At 39.4% G+C, this 16,211-nt stretch overlaps 1 protein-coding gene across 1 annotated transcript in view; it reads right to left on the bottom strand.

Moving 5' to 3' along the window:
- Positions 1 to 16,211, bottom strand: part of adgrf6 (adhesion G protein-coupled receptor F6) — a 143,916-nt gene that overhangs the window by 7,805 nt on the left and 119,900 nt on the right. The window contains exons 84-92 of the mRNA XM_042095910.1: positions 16,028 to 16,174; positions 15,767 to 15,913; positions 15,457 to 15,603; positions 15,214 to 15,360; positions 14,527 to 14,673; positions 14,212 to 14,358; positions 13,888 to 14,034; positions 9,590 to 9,635; positions 8,923 to 8,962 (exon numbers count right to left, since the gene is read on the bottom strand). Coding sequence (XP_041951844.1) covers positions 8,923 to 8,962; positions 9,590 to 9,635; positions 13,888 to 14,034; positions 14,212 to 14,358; positions 14,527 to 14,673; positions 15,214 to 15,360; positions 15,457 to 15,603; positions 15,767 to 15,913; positions 16,028 to 16,174 — 1,115 coding nt within the window. The remainder of the gene's footprint in view (positions 1 to 8,922; positions 8,963 to 9,589; positions 9,636 to 13,887; positions 14,035 to 14,211; positions 14,359 to 14,526; positions 14,674 to 15,213; positions 15,361 to 15,456; positions 15,604 to 15,766; positions 15,914 to 16,027; positions 16,175 to 16,211) is intronic.

Raw genomic sequence — 16,211 nt, 5'->3', positions numbered from 1 at the left:
TCTGGACAAGTTGTAACAACTGACAAAGATCATAGTTCTAATCAGGACACATGTATGTGTGTATGTGTGTGTTATGTTAAAGGAATACCAACGCGTTTTATAGCCGACCCAGCCATTGTCCTAATCTAGAAACGGCCCGGTTAGCTTTAGCTTAGCGTAGTCGCTGTAATCCGGCGATTCCAGCTAGCATTTCGTTGCAAAAGTGAATCAAATAACTCAAGATTTTTTATAATTATTTCTCGTAACCTGTACATTCACATCGAGTACAAATATCAATGCAAATTAACACGAAGGGATTTACTAGACCAATTTAGATTTGGATCTATTTTCGGGCATAGCACCGGCAAAGCACCGCTGCCAGGCGCAAAGACATCACGCAGCATCTGTAAACCCTCAACTTCCGCAAATACATCAGCGTGACGAACGCGTCACAAACACGAACTGGTGGTGTGAGTGTGGAGTGTGGAAAAAAAAAACTGAGGACTGCAGGATGGATCATTGCTGAGAAGTCGTCGGTAGCAGTGACACAAGTGCGGTCACGCTCCTCTTCGGGAGCGTTGCCCACCATCAATGGCAGTATTTTATCCCACTCTGCACAGCATAAACACTCCATTTCAGTCGGCATGGGTTGGCACACTCCACACTCACACCACCAGTTTGTGTTTGCTCTCGTTCTCTCATCCGACTCGCCTTGACTAGTCGCAACATCCTCTCTTCCTAGATCCAAAGCTCGCAAATCCTCTTCGGTGAACTCAGGTTCGAAAAGGTAGGGTCTTGGATCTTGGTAGTCGAAGTCATCATCTTCGTCTATCGTGTAATCTTCCATATTCATCGCCATTAGAACCCTTAGAGAAAGCCCACCTGTCAGTGTCAGCCTAGTAGCAGAGAACTTGGTAGTCACGCTGGTGTATTGCCGGAAGTTGAGGGTTTTCAGATGCTGCGTGATGTCTTTGCGCCTGGCAGCGGTGCTTTGCCGGTGCTATGCCCGAAAATAGTTCCAAATCTAAATTGGTCTAGTAAATCCCTTCGTGTTAATTTGCATTGATATTTGTACTCTATGTGAATGTACAGGTTACGAGAAATATCGCCGGATTACAGCGACTACGCTAAGATAAAGATAACCGGGCCGTTTCTAGATTAGGACAATGGCTGGGTCGGCTATAAAACGCGTTGGCTCACTCATCCAACTCTAGGGACTGCGGGGAGTGACCCAATTTCACCTAGGGGTGGCGTATTCCGTTAAGTTATGCTGAGTGTATGACACTGTGTAACAAAGGAATGGCAATATGGAAATAAAATATGACTCTAATCCAGGCTTAAATCTGGGCTGAAATACAGTGTATCTACAAACACAGACTGACAACTCCTGTATCTTTTGAACTCTGACATTATTAGGTTTATAAAAGTTTTCAAATGTTTTTAATCTATTTTAGCTCAGGTTTCAGCACAAATATATATATGAAAAGGGCATATATATGTGTGTGTGTGTGTGTGTGTGTCTGTGTGTGTGTGTGTGTTTGTGAAAGTCACAGCACAAATATATATATATATATATATATATATATATGTATGTGTGTGTGTGTGTGTGTGTGTGTCTGTGTGTGTGTGTGTCTGTGTCTGTGTGTGTGTGTGTGTGTGTGTCTGTGAAAGTCACATCATTCTGTTATAGAACATTTTTATATTGGACTTAATAATAAATGTAATGATATAATATAATATTATATCTATGACACTGGGTGATTAATAACAACATGAATGTGAGCTCTAAGCTGCTGGTAACCACAAAAAATAAAAAATAAAACAAATATACCTTGACTTTGTTCACGAACAATCAGTGTCATAGTTTGTTCCCTGTTTGGGCGGTCAAGTTGGCATGTAAATGTTAGTTTATTGCCACATTCCTCAGGTTTCGTCTTATATAGATGTTCAGCACACTTTCCTTGTGCTGAGAAAAAAAAGAGACAACATTATCATCATTATCATTATCAACATTATCATTATCATTATTGTTTATGAACAAAAGCTTAATTACTGGTACTCTACAACATCCTACTTTACAAAAGCTTGCTGAATGTATTCCACAAAATACAACATTGAAGAATGGGCAGAATGACTAATCGTATATAAGAATGAAATACTGTAGAATAAAAGTGTTACAAACGTTCAAGATCTTTTTGTCCAAAAGTCAGTTTGACTTGATATGTGTCTGCCACACAGCATTTCAGATTAACACTTTCTTCACAAGCAACCTGTTTTTCGATAAAATTCAGTGTAATCACAGGATTTGGTTTGATTGTTACACTGCTCCAATAAATAAGGGTTGGTTTTGAGGCTCTGTTATATCTGCACTCGTAACGACCTGTACAAGCAAAGCAGACAAGCATCAGAGATGTCCCATTGAGCACAGCACAAGCATGACAATGTACCACACATTTTACATTACATTCAGTAATCCATTTAGAAGACACTTTTTATCCAAAGCGACTTACATGTCAATCATATTATAAGGGCCATTCTCCCCAGAGCAACTCAGGGTTAAGTGCCTTGCTCAAGGGAACAACGGAGGAAGCTGGGAATTGAACCCAAACCTTTTCAGGCTACTGCATGCTAGCCCAGGTCCTAGGCCACTATGCTACCACGACCCCAGTATTCATTTTGTACTCATTCATATCTCCTCTTATGTCAATACAGGACAACAAAACACATAGTAATAATTTGAATAAAATGACTTACCCTGGTCACCAAGGACAACACGTTTTACTTTCAGTCTGCGGCTGGATAAAATTTCATATTTGTCTGGGCTGAGTCCAGAGACTTTCTTTCCGTCAATTCTCCATTCTGGGCCATCTACAGCTTCATTTGATTCAGGGCATCTTAATTCCATGGAAACATCTCCTGAGTGAACCTCCCCTTGAAGAATCTTGAACCTTACTGATGATGTTCAAGTTCAAGTTCAATATATTTATTGTCATGTACTCATAAAGGTATTATCAAGAGCCAGGTTAGCGTTAAAGATGTGTGTGGGGTGTAATGGTGTGTGTGTGTGTTGGTGTGTGTGGGGGGGGAGTAATGGGGTGTGTGGGGAGGGGGTGTACCTGTGTGTGTGTGTGGGGGGGGGGGGGGGGGGGGGGGGGGGGAGATAATGGTGTGTGTGTGGGGAGGAGTAATTTGATGTATATCAAATTAAAATTAAAAGTAAATGCAAAATCATTTAATGTTGGATGGATTCTTACCACTTTCAGAAACAAATTCAGCAACATCATATCCCTCTTTTTTCAGTTCATTAGAGAGGTCATTATTTTGTTGATTTATCTGGGCCCAGTCGAGATTGGTATGAATAATGTTTATGTCAGCTATTATACTACCTTGCCTGTAAAAGAAAGAAAAATAATAATTTGTTTGTTAATACATAATACAATAGAATATGACACATTTAGAACCCCTTGGTGAAACACCAAAATTGTTTGACAAAACATTTCATAAGAATACAGGCAGAATATTACCGGTAAGATAAATGTTTTTGGTGCATCAAATAAAGATTGTAATTGCCTTATGGACTGCATGCTAAATGGCCTTAGCCACCCTCTCTGGACATTTGTCAGTGCAAATATTGATTTACAAATATCCTGGCATCCTAACAGCCATAACAATTAACAATCATGGAAAAATAAAATTGTTACAACACATATGGCATATTCAATGACATGCTCTAAAAAATAAGAGCTAGTCTGTTTGAAGAAGGTTCACAAGAACATAGCCACAACGTTACCTGAATCCTGTTACAATTACAGATCTAAAACCAGGTACATTTTCATAACTTCTGCCGATCTGTGTAAAGAATACAAAATTGACTTATTAAAGTGCTGAATTAATGCTTGTTTTATCCTGTTTTGGGCACCATGTATTTTGGAAATGCTTAGACAATTAATGACAGTACCCTCCACATCTACTGGCACACTTGGTAAAGTTGAGTAAAATGAGGTATAAAAAAAAAACTCCATAAAAGACTCCCTTGAAAAGGAGATGTAAAATCTCTATGGGTCTTACCTGGCAAAATGAAGGATAAACAAAAAATTAAATAAAAAATAAAAATAAATCAAATAGGAAAAATTCTACATTTAACGGAAGCTAATCTATTCTGAAAGAAAAAAAGTACCTCTGTACCTCTTTTTACTCAACTTTACCAGGGGTGGCATGTGCTGCATCACATTACTTTGTGTAAACATTTTAATATCTTGGATGTACTGTAGCCTGCATATTGTAAAATTAAGATTCTTAAATTAATAAATTATACTTACTGCATTTTGTATACTGTTCTTCAAATTTCGAAACCTTTCACTTGTTGGATCATTTAAACTAGTATCAAAGTTACCCTGCAATGTCACACTCATGATCGCAGACTTATCTGTGAACAGAAATGTACACAAAAGGTGAAAGGCATATATGATTCTAACTGTCTCACTGAATTGCATTATGCACACTCAATTCTCACTGGTATCTGCTATATAACAAGTACCAAAACATGATTAGTTCATAGATTTCACATGTAAAATACATTTTATACAACCCCACCCCCATCTTGCCTGCAATTCTGAGAAATTCTTGAATTGTGTGCATGTGTGCATGTACGTGTTTATGTTTGTTTGTGTGTGTGTGTGTGTGTGCCTGTGTGTGCACATGTGCATGCATGCGTACATATGTCTACTGTGTGTGTATGTGTCATATGTATGATTACTGTGAATGTATGTGTGTGCATGTATATCTGTTTATGCACATGTGTGCATATGGAATGGGTTCTATATGCACACATGTAGGTTCTCAAGATATTCACAGAAAACTCTGTTGGTGTACAGTCACTAAATGTACACATAAATTAATTTATTGTATGGCCCCCCATGAACGGAAGTCCACGAAACTTGGCACGCATTCAGAGGGTGTCATAATCAGTGGCGCCGCTAGCCGTAATCCAGTACGCACTGTGCGTACAATTTTTCAACGCTTTATTCATCAAATCATTCAATATTCCAACAATAAAAACAGCTTGTGTAGGCTACTGTCTTAATTGAAACATGCTTTGCGCACTAATGATAGCCTATGTTTACTGCAAAGAGAATGGACATCTCAACATAAGGATACATTAGAAGATGATTGGCGTCACGACATGATAAGCAGTTCTGGCGCTTAAAAACACCCTTTAGCGCCCTGGGCCAAGGTGCATACTATGGAATTCAGCCCTCGCGGCGCCACTGGTCATAATGATCATTTGATTGATGATTTGTGCAGTTTTGGCCATGTAAGCCAGAGATATTGTGATTACAACACCTAATTTTTGCTTTTCATTTTTAACTAGGTGGCGTTATACATGAAATGAATGATTATGAGATTGGTTGACATGGCCCTTTAAGACCAACATACAAAAAAGGTGGTCCTCCTAGGCCCTACGGTTCTCAAGATATTCACAGAAAACTGTGTCCGGCCACCTACAGGCCACTTGGTGTACAGTAACATAAATTAATTTATTGTATTGGTGTGCATTCAGACGGTGTCATAATGATCCTACAATTTTTATTTCGTGCAGTTCTGACCTAACCTGACTCTTGCAAGATGAATTTCGTTGCGCTTAGCTCCGCCTAGCTTCACTCACATCCATCTGGGACCTCTTCCATTGAGAGTGATTTCAGCACGAGATTGTATGGTAGAGCCAATCAGGACGGGAGTTTCATAGATGTGACATAGCGTAGAAGCGACTGTGAGACTGTTATCAGCGTCACGGGTTGGCTTCGATGTGAGTGGTTGAAGTAGCACGTCAATAGATGACGGACAAGTGGCTTATTCAATCATATGCAAGCATTTTTTGATTAGGCCCAGCCTTCTGAAGCAACACTCCAATGGATCGATCCCAGATGGATGAGTGGAGCTAGGCGGAACGAAATTCATCTGGCGAGAGTCAGGTTAGTTCTGACCATGTCAGGTCAGAGATACCTGCGATTATAACATCTCATTTTTGCTTTTTCATTTTTAACTAGGTGGCACTATACATGAAATGAGTGGTTATGGGATGGGTTGACATGGCCCCTTAAGACCAACATACAAAAAAGGTGGTCCTCCTAGGCCCTACAATTCTCGAGATATTCACAGAAAACTGTGTCCGCAATGGTTCCATGCTATCCTTGTGGGGCTACATGCCCACCAAGTTTCGTGCACCCCAGTCTTTAAATGTCCCGGGAATCCTTGACGGAAAATTACTCCTGCGAATGAAAAAAAAACTGTGACTAAACCTATATGACCGCCGCTTTGCTGCGTGGCAGTCATAATAAGTGGTAACCCTCCAAATAGTGGAGCCCTCCTGACAAAACAAAGGGCTCTACAATGAGGAGGCTTACCACTTAGTCTGAGTTGACGTAGCCAAGTTGATCACTGAAAACGTTCTTGGAATCCCTCTGGGAAATAATCCCACAACAGTATGGTTATGAATATAACCTCGGTTCTCTGAAGGAGAATGTAGTGAGAAATTCCAGAGTGTATGTATTTTAACATTCCAGAGTGTATGCATTTTAACATTCATTTTAATCATCATCACCCTAGCCTTTGATCAAGCTAAACCCTTTGTCGACCAAACTGCTCTTGTGACCTTTGTCAATCAAATGCTCCCATTTGGGTCTAGTAACAATGACCCATTGTTACTAGACGATCATGAGAACCGCATGAGGACACATGACGACGATTAATCATTTGATGAGGAGTCCTTTCCTCTTGACACAATCAAAGAGGGTGGGCTATGCTTTAAATGCAGAGGGAAGACACAGCTCTAGAGGTTCAGTCGGCCGCCGCCATAAGCGGTGAGATATGCTGGCCTCCGAGCTCATATGCTGGCCTCCGAGCTCGTAGTTCTAACACCATTGTTAACCAATAAATAGTTCACCATGTCTTCAGTTTTCAAACCTGCCTCTGTCTGCTTGCACTCAATTTTTCTTACAACAAGAACACGAGAAGTTAACCAATGGAAAGTCATCTACGCATGGCGCTATCAATCTGAACCTATCTCCTATCACAACCGTCTCATTTCTCACAGGCCTTACACAATATAAGAGCACTGCGCCATGTGGTCTTATATCTTGTAACCATATTCGCAACCATAAGTTCTTTCAGTTCACTCGACGTTAACCAATGGGAACACATACCACAGCCCTCATTGCAACAGACTAATTCACCCAGATTTGCAGCCAGGGTGCTTGGCACACATGGCTAATTAGACACAAAACAGACTGACAGTATAATACAGTATTAGCAATGCTGCGTGGTCTAAAGGGCCAATCACACCAAGAACGTTAACTAATGATAACAACAAAAGAGTATCTCTTTTGCTTATATGATGACAACTTCCTCACATAAACTATAACAATAACAACATGACGAATGATATCATAGGGGATCACTTTCAGAGCGATTTTGAGAATGATAAAAATCTGACATGTGGCCTTTGTGCCCCCCACCAAATATGCCCAACTGGCCTTGCCCCTAAAATGGTGAAATTCCAAGCCTGGCTGACAGCCATTGACAGCCATCAAATGTTAGCCATCACATTTATCAACACAAGAAGAGACTCATTATAGTAATAGTTACAGTTATCTTATCTTAGTTATCTTAATAGTTGGTGTAAATGGTCCTTTAGAGGGGGCAGTTTGCTGACAACAGAGAGCTGCCCACAGGTGTGAGGCTGGAAATGTACATAATATTTCAAGCAGCAATGACAGCAATGGTTGCACAGGCTTTGCATTTGGCGAACACACACAGACAAACTTGGTGGCCGCGGTACAGAAGGAGCAGCGGTAGCTCACTGGCGCTGTAAAGTAGCTCTGAAGCATGAGACTAGTTGAGAGGCGTGCTTCACATGGCTGGTGGCTACCGGCTGTGGGTCGGCAATTTTTTGGGAGCAAGCGCTGGTCAGCATGTGTATCTGACCCCGACTGGTGTAAGTTGACAGAGGTAGCTTGCTGGTGCTGGAGCTGAAAGCACAGAGCAGGCTAACGATGTACTGGTGACGTCTAGGTTATAGAAGTGGACAAGGGTGTCACCTGAAGGCCAGCTTACACCTAAGCAGACATGTTCTCTGGATACACATTTTTTAGCCATCCAGGAGGCAGCTACACTCCTCGTGGAATGGGGTCTTAATTGTTCAGGGGAAGAAGCACACCTGAAGCTATGTATGCCAGAGTGAAGGCCTCAATCAACCAGCAGGAAAGTGTCTGCTTTGATAGCGCACGGCAGATTGCCTATAGCTCCATAGTAGATGAACAGCTGGGTTTGATTGTTGGTTGTAGGCGTGCAGTGCTCTCACCAGGCAGATGTGCTCTCACTAGCCACATCTCTTGCTGTTTAACGTTAGGGTAAAGCGGAACTCAATGACTCTGCTTCTAAGGGCGACGCCAATATGGCCGTTGTCTACACATATCCCACCCCTTCCTCGGCAAAACGTCGACATGTGAATACATTGAGCCAATCATGTGGTGTGATGTGAATACATTGAACCAATCATATGGTGTGTTGTGAAGACATCGTGCCAATTATGTGTTGTGAACTCGCCGCTGGAGCAAGATTGGCGCATTTCTGCCGATTAGGATGCCCGATGAGTGCCCAAAAAACGTTGCAATATGGCCGCTGAGTGGAGGGACTTGCCTATAAGGACTTTGTCAGTACTTACAGCCCCCCTTGGTAGGATTAGCTATATTTCCCCCTCTGCTGGAGAAGTTGTGCATTACAGTATGCTATTTCAAACTGAAAACTGTTTCAAAGTAACAATAAAGCACATGGATTTGTTTACAAGCTAGTGAAACGGTTAGCATAAGTTCGGCAGAATAATGTGGATGTTTCAAGGTATCAAACACAATTTAAAACGAGTTTCTTGTTTCTCACTTCTCTTACCGGGACGGTAGTCCCAATGTTGGTTTTCTGCCTGGGGACGCTAGGGGGAGTGGGAAAAGTCACCATTTTCACCAGAACAGGTCATTTAACCATCCAAATGATTTCTTAACAGGTTTATTTGAAATAGTTGCCAAGTTCTCCTTTAATGCTATTGGGAGGGTTGAGTGTGGCACAACCGAGGAATCGCTCACAGTGAAGTGCATACGAGTATACTTTTGTCAGTCTGGATTTCCTATGAGCTTTTGAAACTCGCCAGCAAGATTAACAAATATTTTCTTTGCAGTTTATAGAGGATTGCCCTTATATAGTCTAAGGCACATGAAAAAATCCCTGAGACGGGTGATTAGAGATCAATGACATCATGCGAAGATGACTTCCCAATGGTTAACATTGTGTGAACTCGACTGAAAGAGAACCAGGCATTAATAGTAGTAATATTCACATTAATTGATATTCACATATAGGACCTTTGTAATCACACAAGAGATAACAGTGGCATTGCCAAGTGCAAAATAAAAACATTAAATATACCGCTGAACTTTGCTAATACATACCTGGTGCAGCTGTGGTTGTTGTTGTGGTTGTGGTTGTTGTTGTTGTTGTAGTAGGAGCTGGTGTTGTTGTTGTTGTTGTAGTAGGAGTTGTTGTTGTTGTTGTTGTTGTTGTTGTAGGAGCTGTTGTTGTTGTTGTTGTAAGAGCTGGTGTTGTTATGACTGTAATGAGTTAAAACTGTACTGTAGATGTAATGTCTTATGTAATATATATCCATATTGCTTTTGTACAACAGTTCTACCAGCTAATTGAGTTTAAAGACACCAGATTTATGTTAATTGTGATCTACAGTATGTACATTTTTGTTGTTCATGTTCCTCCCAAGTTTATCCATCGAGCTTAAAAGCATGTTTGGTTTGGTAACTGGCCATGATCTAATTCTAATATTTTAAGATACTCGTTTTTTGTTTTCATAAGCTGTAAGCCGTAACCATCAAGATTAAAACAAAAAATGGCTTGAAATATTTCACTTTATATCTAATGAATCTAGAATATATGAAAGTACTGATGCTCATTAACTATGCCCTTGTAGCCAAGCTGCACCAATTACATCAGTTTATACAACAATTGGGTTCTATGGAACTATTTATTTGTTTCTGATTGGCCGAGAGACGTTCCATGAGTTGGAATATCCCTGGACATTTCAAGCACAGCACATCTGATAGCACAGCTAATAATAAATCACTCCGCGATACAATGCGAAGATTTGACACCCAGCTCTCCACTATTTCAAGCAATGGGTTACTCCTTAGCAAACCATAAGGAAACAGTGCTTCACCACATCTGTGGATTAAGCCACACAGTCAACTCAATGTAAGTAAGATAAACGAGGATGCTAATTGTTCTCAGCATTGCCAGCATTGTGTATAATATGATTGTCACTTGGAGGAGACTTGTAGATAACTAACGTTAGCATAATTAGCTAACCGCTGCTAACGTGCTAGCTAGCATCGTCACGTCAGGCTGTGCACAGTAGTGTAACATTTATTCACTATACATTAATAAAGTTGAGTGGTTCTGCAATGTAGACTATGTTTCCGTTTTTTTGCAGTACCATGTCCCTTACATGACATGGCCCAGTGTCCTTGTAACATGCATGCACCTAGATATGAATGTGATTTCCACATTTCTTTCAAGAAGACATGTAAACCACAAAGACCCGGAACAAGGGGTCTGGAATGTTGGTTACCTAGCAACCAAGACGCTGTCTATTGAAAAGGGAACTATTTTTTGATGCGTAAGAACGATGTCGAAATTAACATTTTTAAACAATAATGGGTTTTTTTCAGATTATTTAGTTTGTGGTAGAATTGTTGTATAAAAGCAATATAGCACTCGTGATCGTGGGATTGGTCATGGATATTCCCACGCTGTTGTTGCCTGCGCCAACAACACGGCCGAACAACACCCGTGGGAATATCCATGACCAACCCCACTCTCACTCGTGCTATATTGCTTAACCAAAGATCCTTGATTACTAGCTTTAACCCTCTCTGGCTTAACTATTTGATATAGGCGGGCCAGAGGCAAGCTAAACAGATGACGACAGCACTGCAACGTCGAACTCCGGAATCAGTCAGTAAACATTGGTCGTAGTGTTATCCAATTGCATCAAAGTTCGGAATCAGTCCGTAAACATTAGTCGTAGTGTTATCCAATTGTGTGCAGTGAGATTTTCAAATGCATGCTTGGTGTCGCCCCTCGAGTTGGGCCATTTTCATTACTCAATGTCAGACCCTTAATCTTTCGGATTTGGGTCTGGATTTCCAGGCTATGAAAGATCCACTTTCTGAAATAAATTTTCTAATTCTAAACTATTCTAATTTTTCGAGACCCACCTGTACATGTTGTAGGCCTACCATGAAGGTAGTCCATGAACAATTAAGAAAAGATAGAATTAAAAAAACAAAAACAATCAAGAAAAGATAGAATTAAAATGAAAATTATGGGAAAATAGGGGAAAGATTAGATTAGATAGCTTCAGCGAAAGTTCTACTAGGAAGACTCGTAGTGTAGCCTTTACTCCTCCCATGCTTTCATGGAGCCAATCTTAGCTTTGCCTAATTTTCGGGGAAGCCCTGTAACCATTAAAATGGTTACTAAATCAGCCTTTTATCACTTAAAAAGCATATCCAAGCTTAGGGAACTAATGACCAAAACAGACCTTGAGAAACTCATTAATGCCTTTATATCGAGCAGACTGGACTACTGTAATAGTCTCTTTACAGGCCTTCCCAAGAAAACAATTAAGCAACTCCAATTAATCCAGAATGCGGCAGCAAGGATTCTGATGAGAGCCAAAGGATTCTGATCACATCACACCGCTACTCAAGCGCTTACACTGGCTCCCTGTGAGTCACAGAATCGATTTTAAAACACTGCTACTTGTTTTTAAGACTCTGAATGGTAGCGGCCCCATTAATCTAAAATACCTGCTCCACTGCTACACACCCCATAGGTCACTCAGGTCGCAACAGAGACTACTTCTGGTTCCACCAACTACTAGAACTAAATGTGGTGAAGCCGCCTTTAGCTCATATGCAGTCAAACTCTGGAACCAGCTTCCTGAACACATAAAGACAGATTGTTTTAAAACAAAGTTAAAGACCTACTTTTTCTCCCTTGCTTTCCCTTAATATTATTTTATCTAATCTTTCCCCTATTTTACCATAATTTTAATTTTAATTTTAATTTTTAATCTTCTCTAATTTTTCATTTACCTATTTTCATATGTTTATTTTAATTGTTTATGACTTCTCTGGTTATGATATGTATCAACTTTTATAATTTAGATTTTTACCTTAAACTTTCCGCCCATGTTTGCGATTGATTGTTGGAACTATCTTTTCTAGAAACACCAAATCCAAGAATGACGGTTCTAACTACAAAGATTGTGACTGAGGTTAGCCAACAACCCTTTCTAGAAACGCACACGTGTTTGACACCGTTAGCATAATTCACTGGAAGTGGGTTGTTCCAGTTAGCCTAAATTTCCCTTATAGCTGTAGATTAAAAATTCTTCCCCCTTCTGCAGCTGTACATCCCGCGCCACCACAGGTAGGAAAGGAACCAGCAAATGTAGATGCTCTATCTCAGGAAAATAACATATTATCTAATACTTTATTTTTGTATTTTCAAAATACTAAAGTAGGCTACTCTTTAAAGTGAGCTTGAAATCACCAGCAAACCTTCCACATCTGTCTATTTAATCTATTCCTTCATCAGTACACTGACTCAGTTGATTAACTGGACAGTGTTTGAGAAACACAGCTTTCCTCTACCTACAGGACAAAATCTGGAAACCAGTTAACAGATGAAGGGTTCAGATGCAAAAGCCTCTAAATGCCACCTATGTCAAAAATGAGATAAAGATGGTGAGGGGATGCTCTCCTCACATAGTATACGCTAATCAAATAATTTAACTTCTAAACCCACTAAATACCACTCGCTTCCTGGTCTGAAATATCGATTTATAGGCAAAAACCTATAGGAGCCTGAATTTAAATGCTCATTTAAAAGAAAAGTGGTCAGACGGATTTAGAGGGTTTTGCATCTGAACTCTTCATATTATCTAATTCCTTGTTTGTGATCCATTCACTGACATACCCTTGTGGTATAAAATATATAGACTAATAGACAACTAAGAATCTGGATTAATAAATACAGGAGCACATTCCACAGGAAAGACACAGTCACTGAATGCAAGACATTTTTCCACATGCTAGCTGAGCACACAGCGGGAGAATTCAAGGTTGCTGCAAAGGGTGTAATCTGGTGGAGAAACTTCTACAAAGTTCTGAAAAATGACTAAATGAGGCTTTGAATCAAACTTTTTTAGTTTCTTGCAGTGTCATGTAATTTATGATTGATAAGTTGTTCTCTCTGAATATGTATTCACTTTTAAATACATATGATATTTGATGTTTTGACAACTTATGCATAACTATGCCATGGACTCTAGTCTACAATCTACTCAAAAATCTGGTGCTTGTGATTAAACTGATTGTTATTGGAAATGTACCCTGATTTTGTCAGTGTGAATGTGCCACCAACCAATGTTTCAATGTCATTTCCTTTTCCATCTCAGTGAATTCTTATGGTGTGTTTGCATGAGAATGAAGGACATCTAATAACATCTGCTCAACACTATAAGTAACAGCATGTAATTGTTAATGTTAACCCATTAAAATGATTCCTGAGTGGATTATCTAACTTCTTCTGTATTTTGTTTTTACTTTTGACTACGAGCTTCAGTGTTTTCTGAGTTGACTACACACTCCCACTAGGCCTATGTCCATTTACTATACTGCACTATATTTACACACTACAGATTCATTCTTGGAGAGGCCAGGTATACATGATAGAACACTATATCATGTTGAAAGTGAATCATCAGCTTTGCAACAAACTAACCTGTGCAGGGATTGTCAACAGTGATTAGTGGATCTGCATTGTTGACAGTGTAACCACTAAGACATGAGCAGGTGTAATGGCCGACTGTGTTATTGCAGACAGAGAATGGTCCACAGATTGAGGGAGTCTGAAGACACTCATTGACATCTAAAAACATAATGCATGTCAAAACTAATACTGTGAAGACAGACAAGCCAAGTGAATCAGAATTATTCAGTTATAAATAGAATCCTTCACACAGATGTATAAATATGCATAGATGCACTGAAACATAATGCTTACAGTTTCATTCCTTATGCTATACAATATGAATTCTTCTTCTACCTGTGCACTGATTGCTGTCACTTATGGTTTGGTTTGCATTGGTCACTTGATATCCGATCAGACAGAAACAGCTGTAGCTTCCAATGTTATTGGTACAGTTTGAGTTGGGCCCACATACGTTTGGAGTCTCAACACATTCATTCACATCTGAACAAGGAGATATGGAAAACAATCAAAACAGACAGAACAGAGAATCAGACAGAATCATGCTCAGTTGCATGACATTGTATTAAAAGCTTCATGAAATGACCTTCATGATTTCATATGAAAATAAATCGATTGGAATATAATATATGCAATATGTAATGTCTTTACCAATGCATTGGTTGTTGTCACTTATGGGATGGTTTGCATTTGTTGCATGATATCCACTCCAGCATGAACAGCTGTAGCTTCCATTTTTGTTGGTACAATTTGAGTTGGGACCGCACAGATTTGGTGTCTCCATACATTCATGTATATCTAAATACAGAATAATATATTGAGTCCTCATAAAAAGTACCCAGTAGTCAAAAAAGATTTTAAAACAAAGACCAATTTAATGTTAATATTGAATATGATAAAGTGATTACAAACCTGTGCAGAGATTGTAAACACTTATTGGTAGATCTTCATTGTTGACACTGTATCCACTCATGCATGTACAGTTGTAGTCTCCAATAGTGTTGTTGCAGACTGAGTTTGGACCACAGATTGATGGAAACTGATCACATTCATTCACATCTGAAAATATATGGAGAGAAAAACACATCAAAATGGATATTTCAGACAGATATAATGAGAGAGATTTGTTCAAGTCAAGTCAAGTTTATTTGTATAGTCCATTTCATACAGAGAGGTCATTCAATGTGCTTTACATAAACAAAAGCAAACAGTAATAACAAATAAAAGCATAAATCGTTCACACCTGAACAAAGCGTAATTTAATATAAATGCACACTCAAGCATAAAAGTGTTTATGCCGAAGCACATGTGCCATATGATTTGTAAAAACGATCTCACCTGCACAGGCATTGTCATCACTGCTCTTCAAACTTGGATCAGTCACATTGTATCCACTCAAGCATGTACAGTTGTAGTCTCCAATGGTGTTGTTGCAGACCGAGTTTGGACCACAGACTGGCGGGGTCTCAAAGCATTCATTTACATCTAAAACAGAAGTTCAACAATATAACATTGGAATAGAAAATACCAGTTCAGCTAAAAACATAAATTGACATCTGGGATACATGTGCATCCATCTACCTGTGCACTGATTGCTGTCACTTATGGGTTGGTTTGCATTGGTCACTTGATATCTGATCAGACAGGAACAGCTGTAGCTTCCAATGGTATTGGTACAGTTTGAGTTGGGCCCACATACGTTTGGAGTCTCAACACATTCATTCACATCTGAACAAGGAGATATGGAAAACAATCAAAACAGACAGAACAGAGAATCAGACAGAATCATGCTCAGTTGCATGACATTGTATTAAAAGCTTCATGAAATGACCTTCATGATTTCATATGAAAATAAATCGATTGGAATAAATGCAATATTTAATGTCTTTACCAATGCATTGGTTGTTGTCACTTATGGGATGGTTTGCATTTGTTACTTGATATCCACTCCAGCATGAACAGCTGTAGCTTCCATTTTTGTTTGTACAATTTGAGTTGGGGCCGCACAGATTTGGTGTCTCCATACATTCATGTATATCTAAACACAGAATAATATATTGAGTCCTCATAAAAAGTACCCAGTAGTCAAAAAAGATTTTAAAACAAGGAACAATTTAATGTTAATATTGAATATGATAAAGCGATTACAAACCTGTGCAGGGATTGTAAACACTTATTGGTAGATCTTCATTGTTGACACTGTATCCACTCATGCATGTACAGTTGTAGTCTCCAATGGTGTTGTTGCAGACTGAGTTTGGACCACAGATTGATGGTAACTGGTCACATTCATTCACATCTGAAAATATATGGAGAGAAAAACACATTAAAATGAA

This window comes from Alosa sapidissima, chromosome 6 (assembly GCF_018492685.1).
Source record: "Alosa sapidissima isolate fAloSap1 chromosome 6, fAloSap1.pri, whole genome shotgun sequence".
NCBI classification, from domain to species: Eukaryota; Metazoa; Chordata; class Actinopteri; order Clupeiformes; family Clupeidae; genus Alosa; species Alosa sapidissima.
The sequence above is the reverse complement of the archived record's forward strand: the minus strand, read 5'-3'. Positions and strand labels throughout refer to the sequence as shown.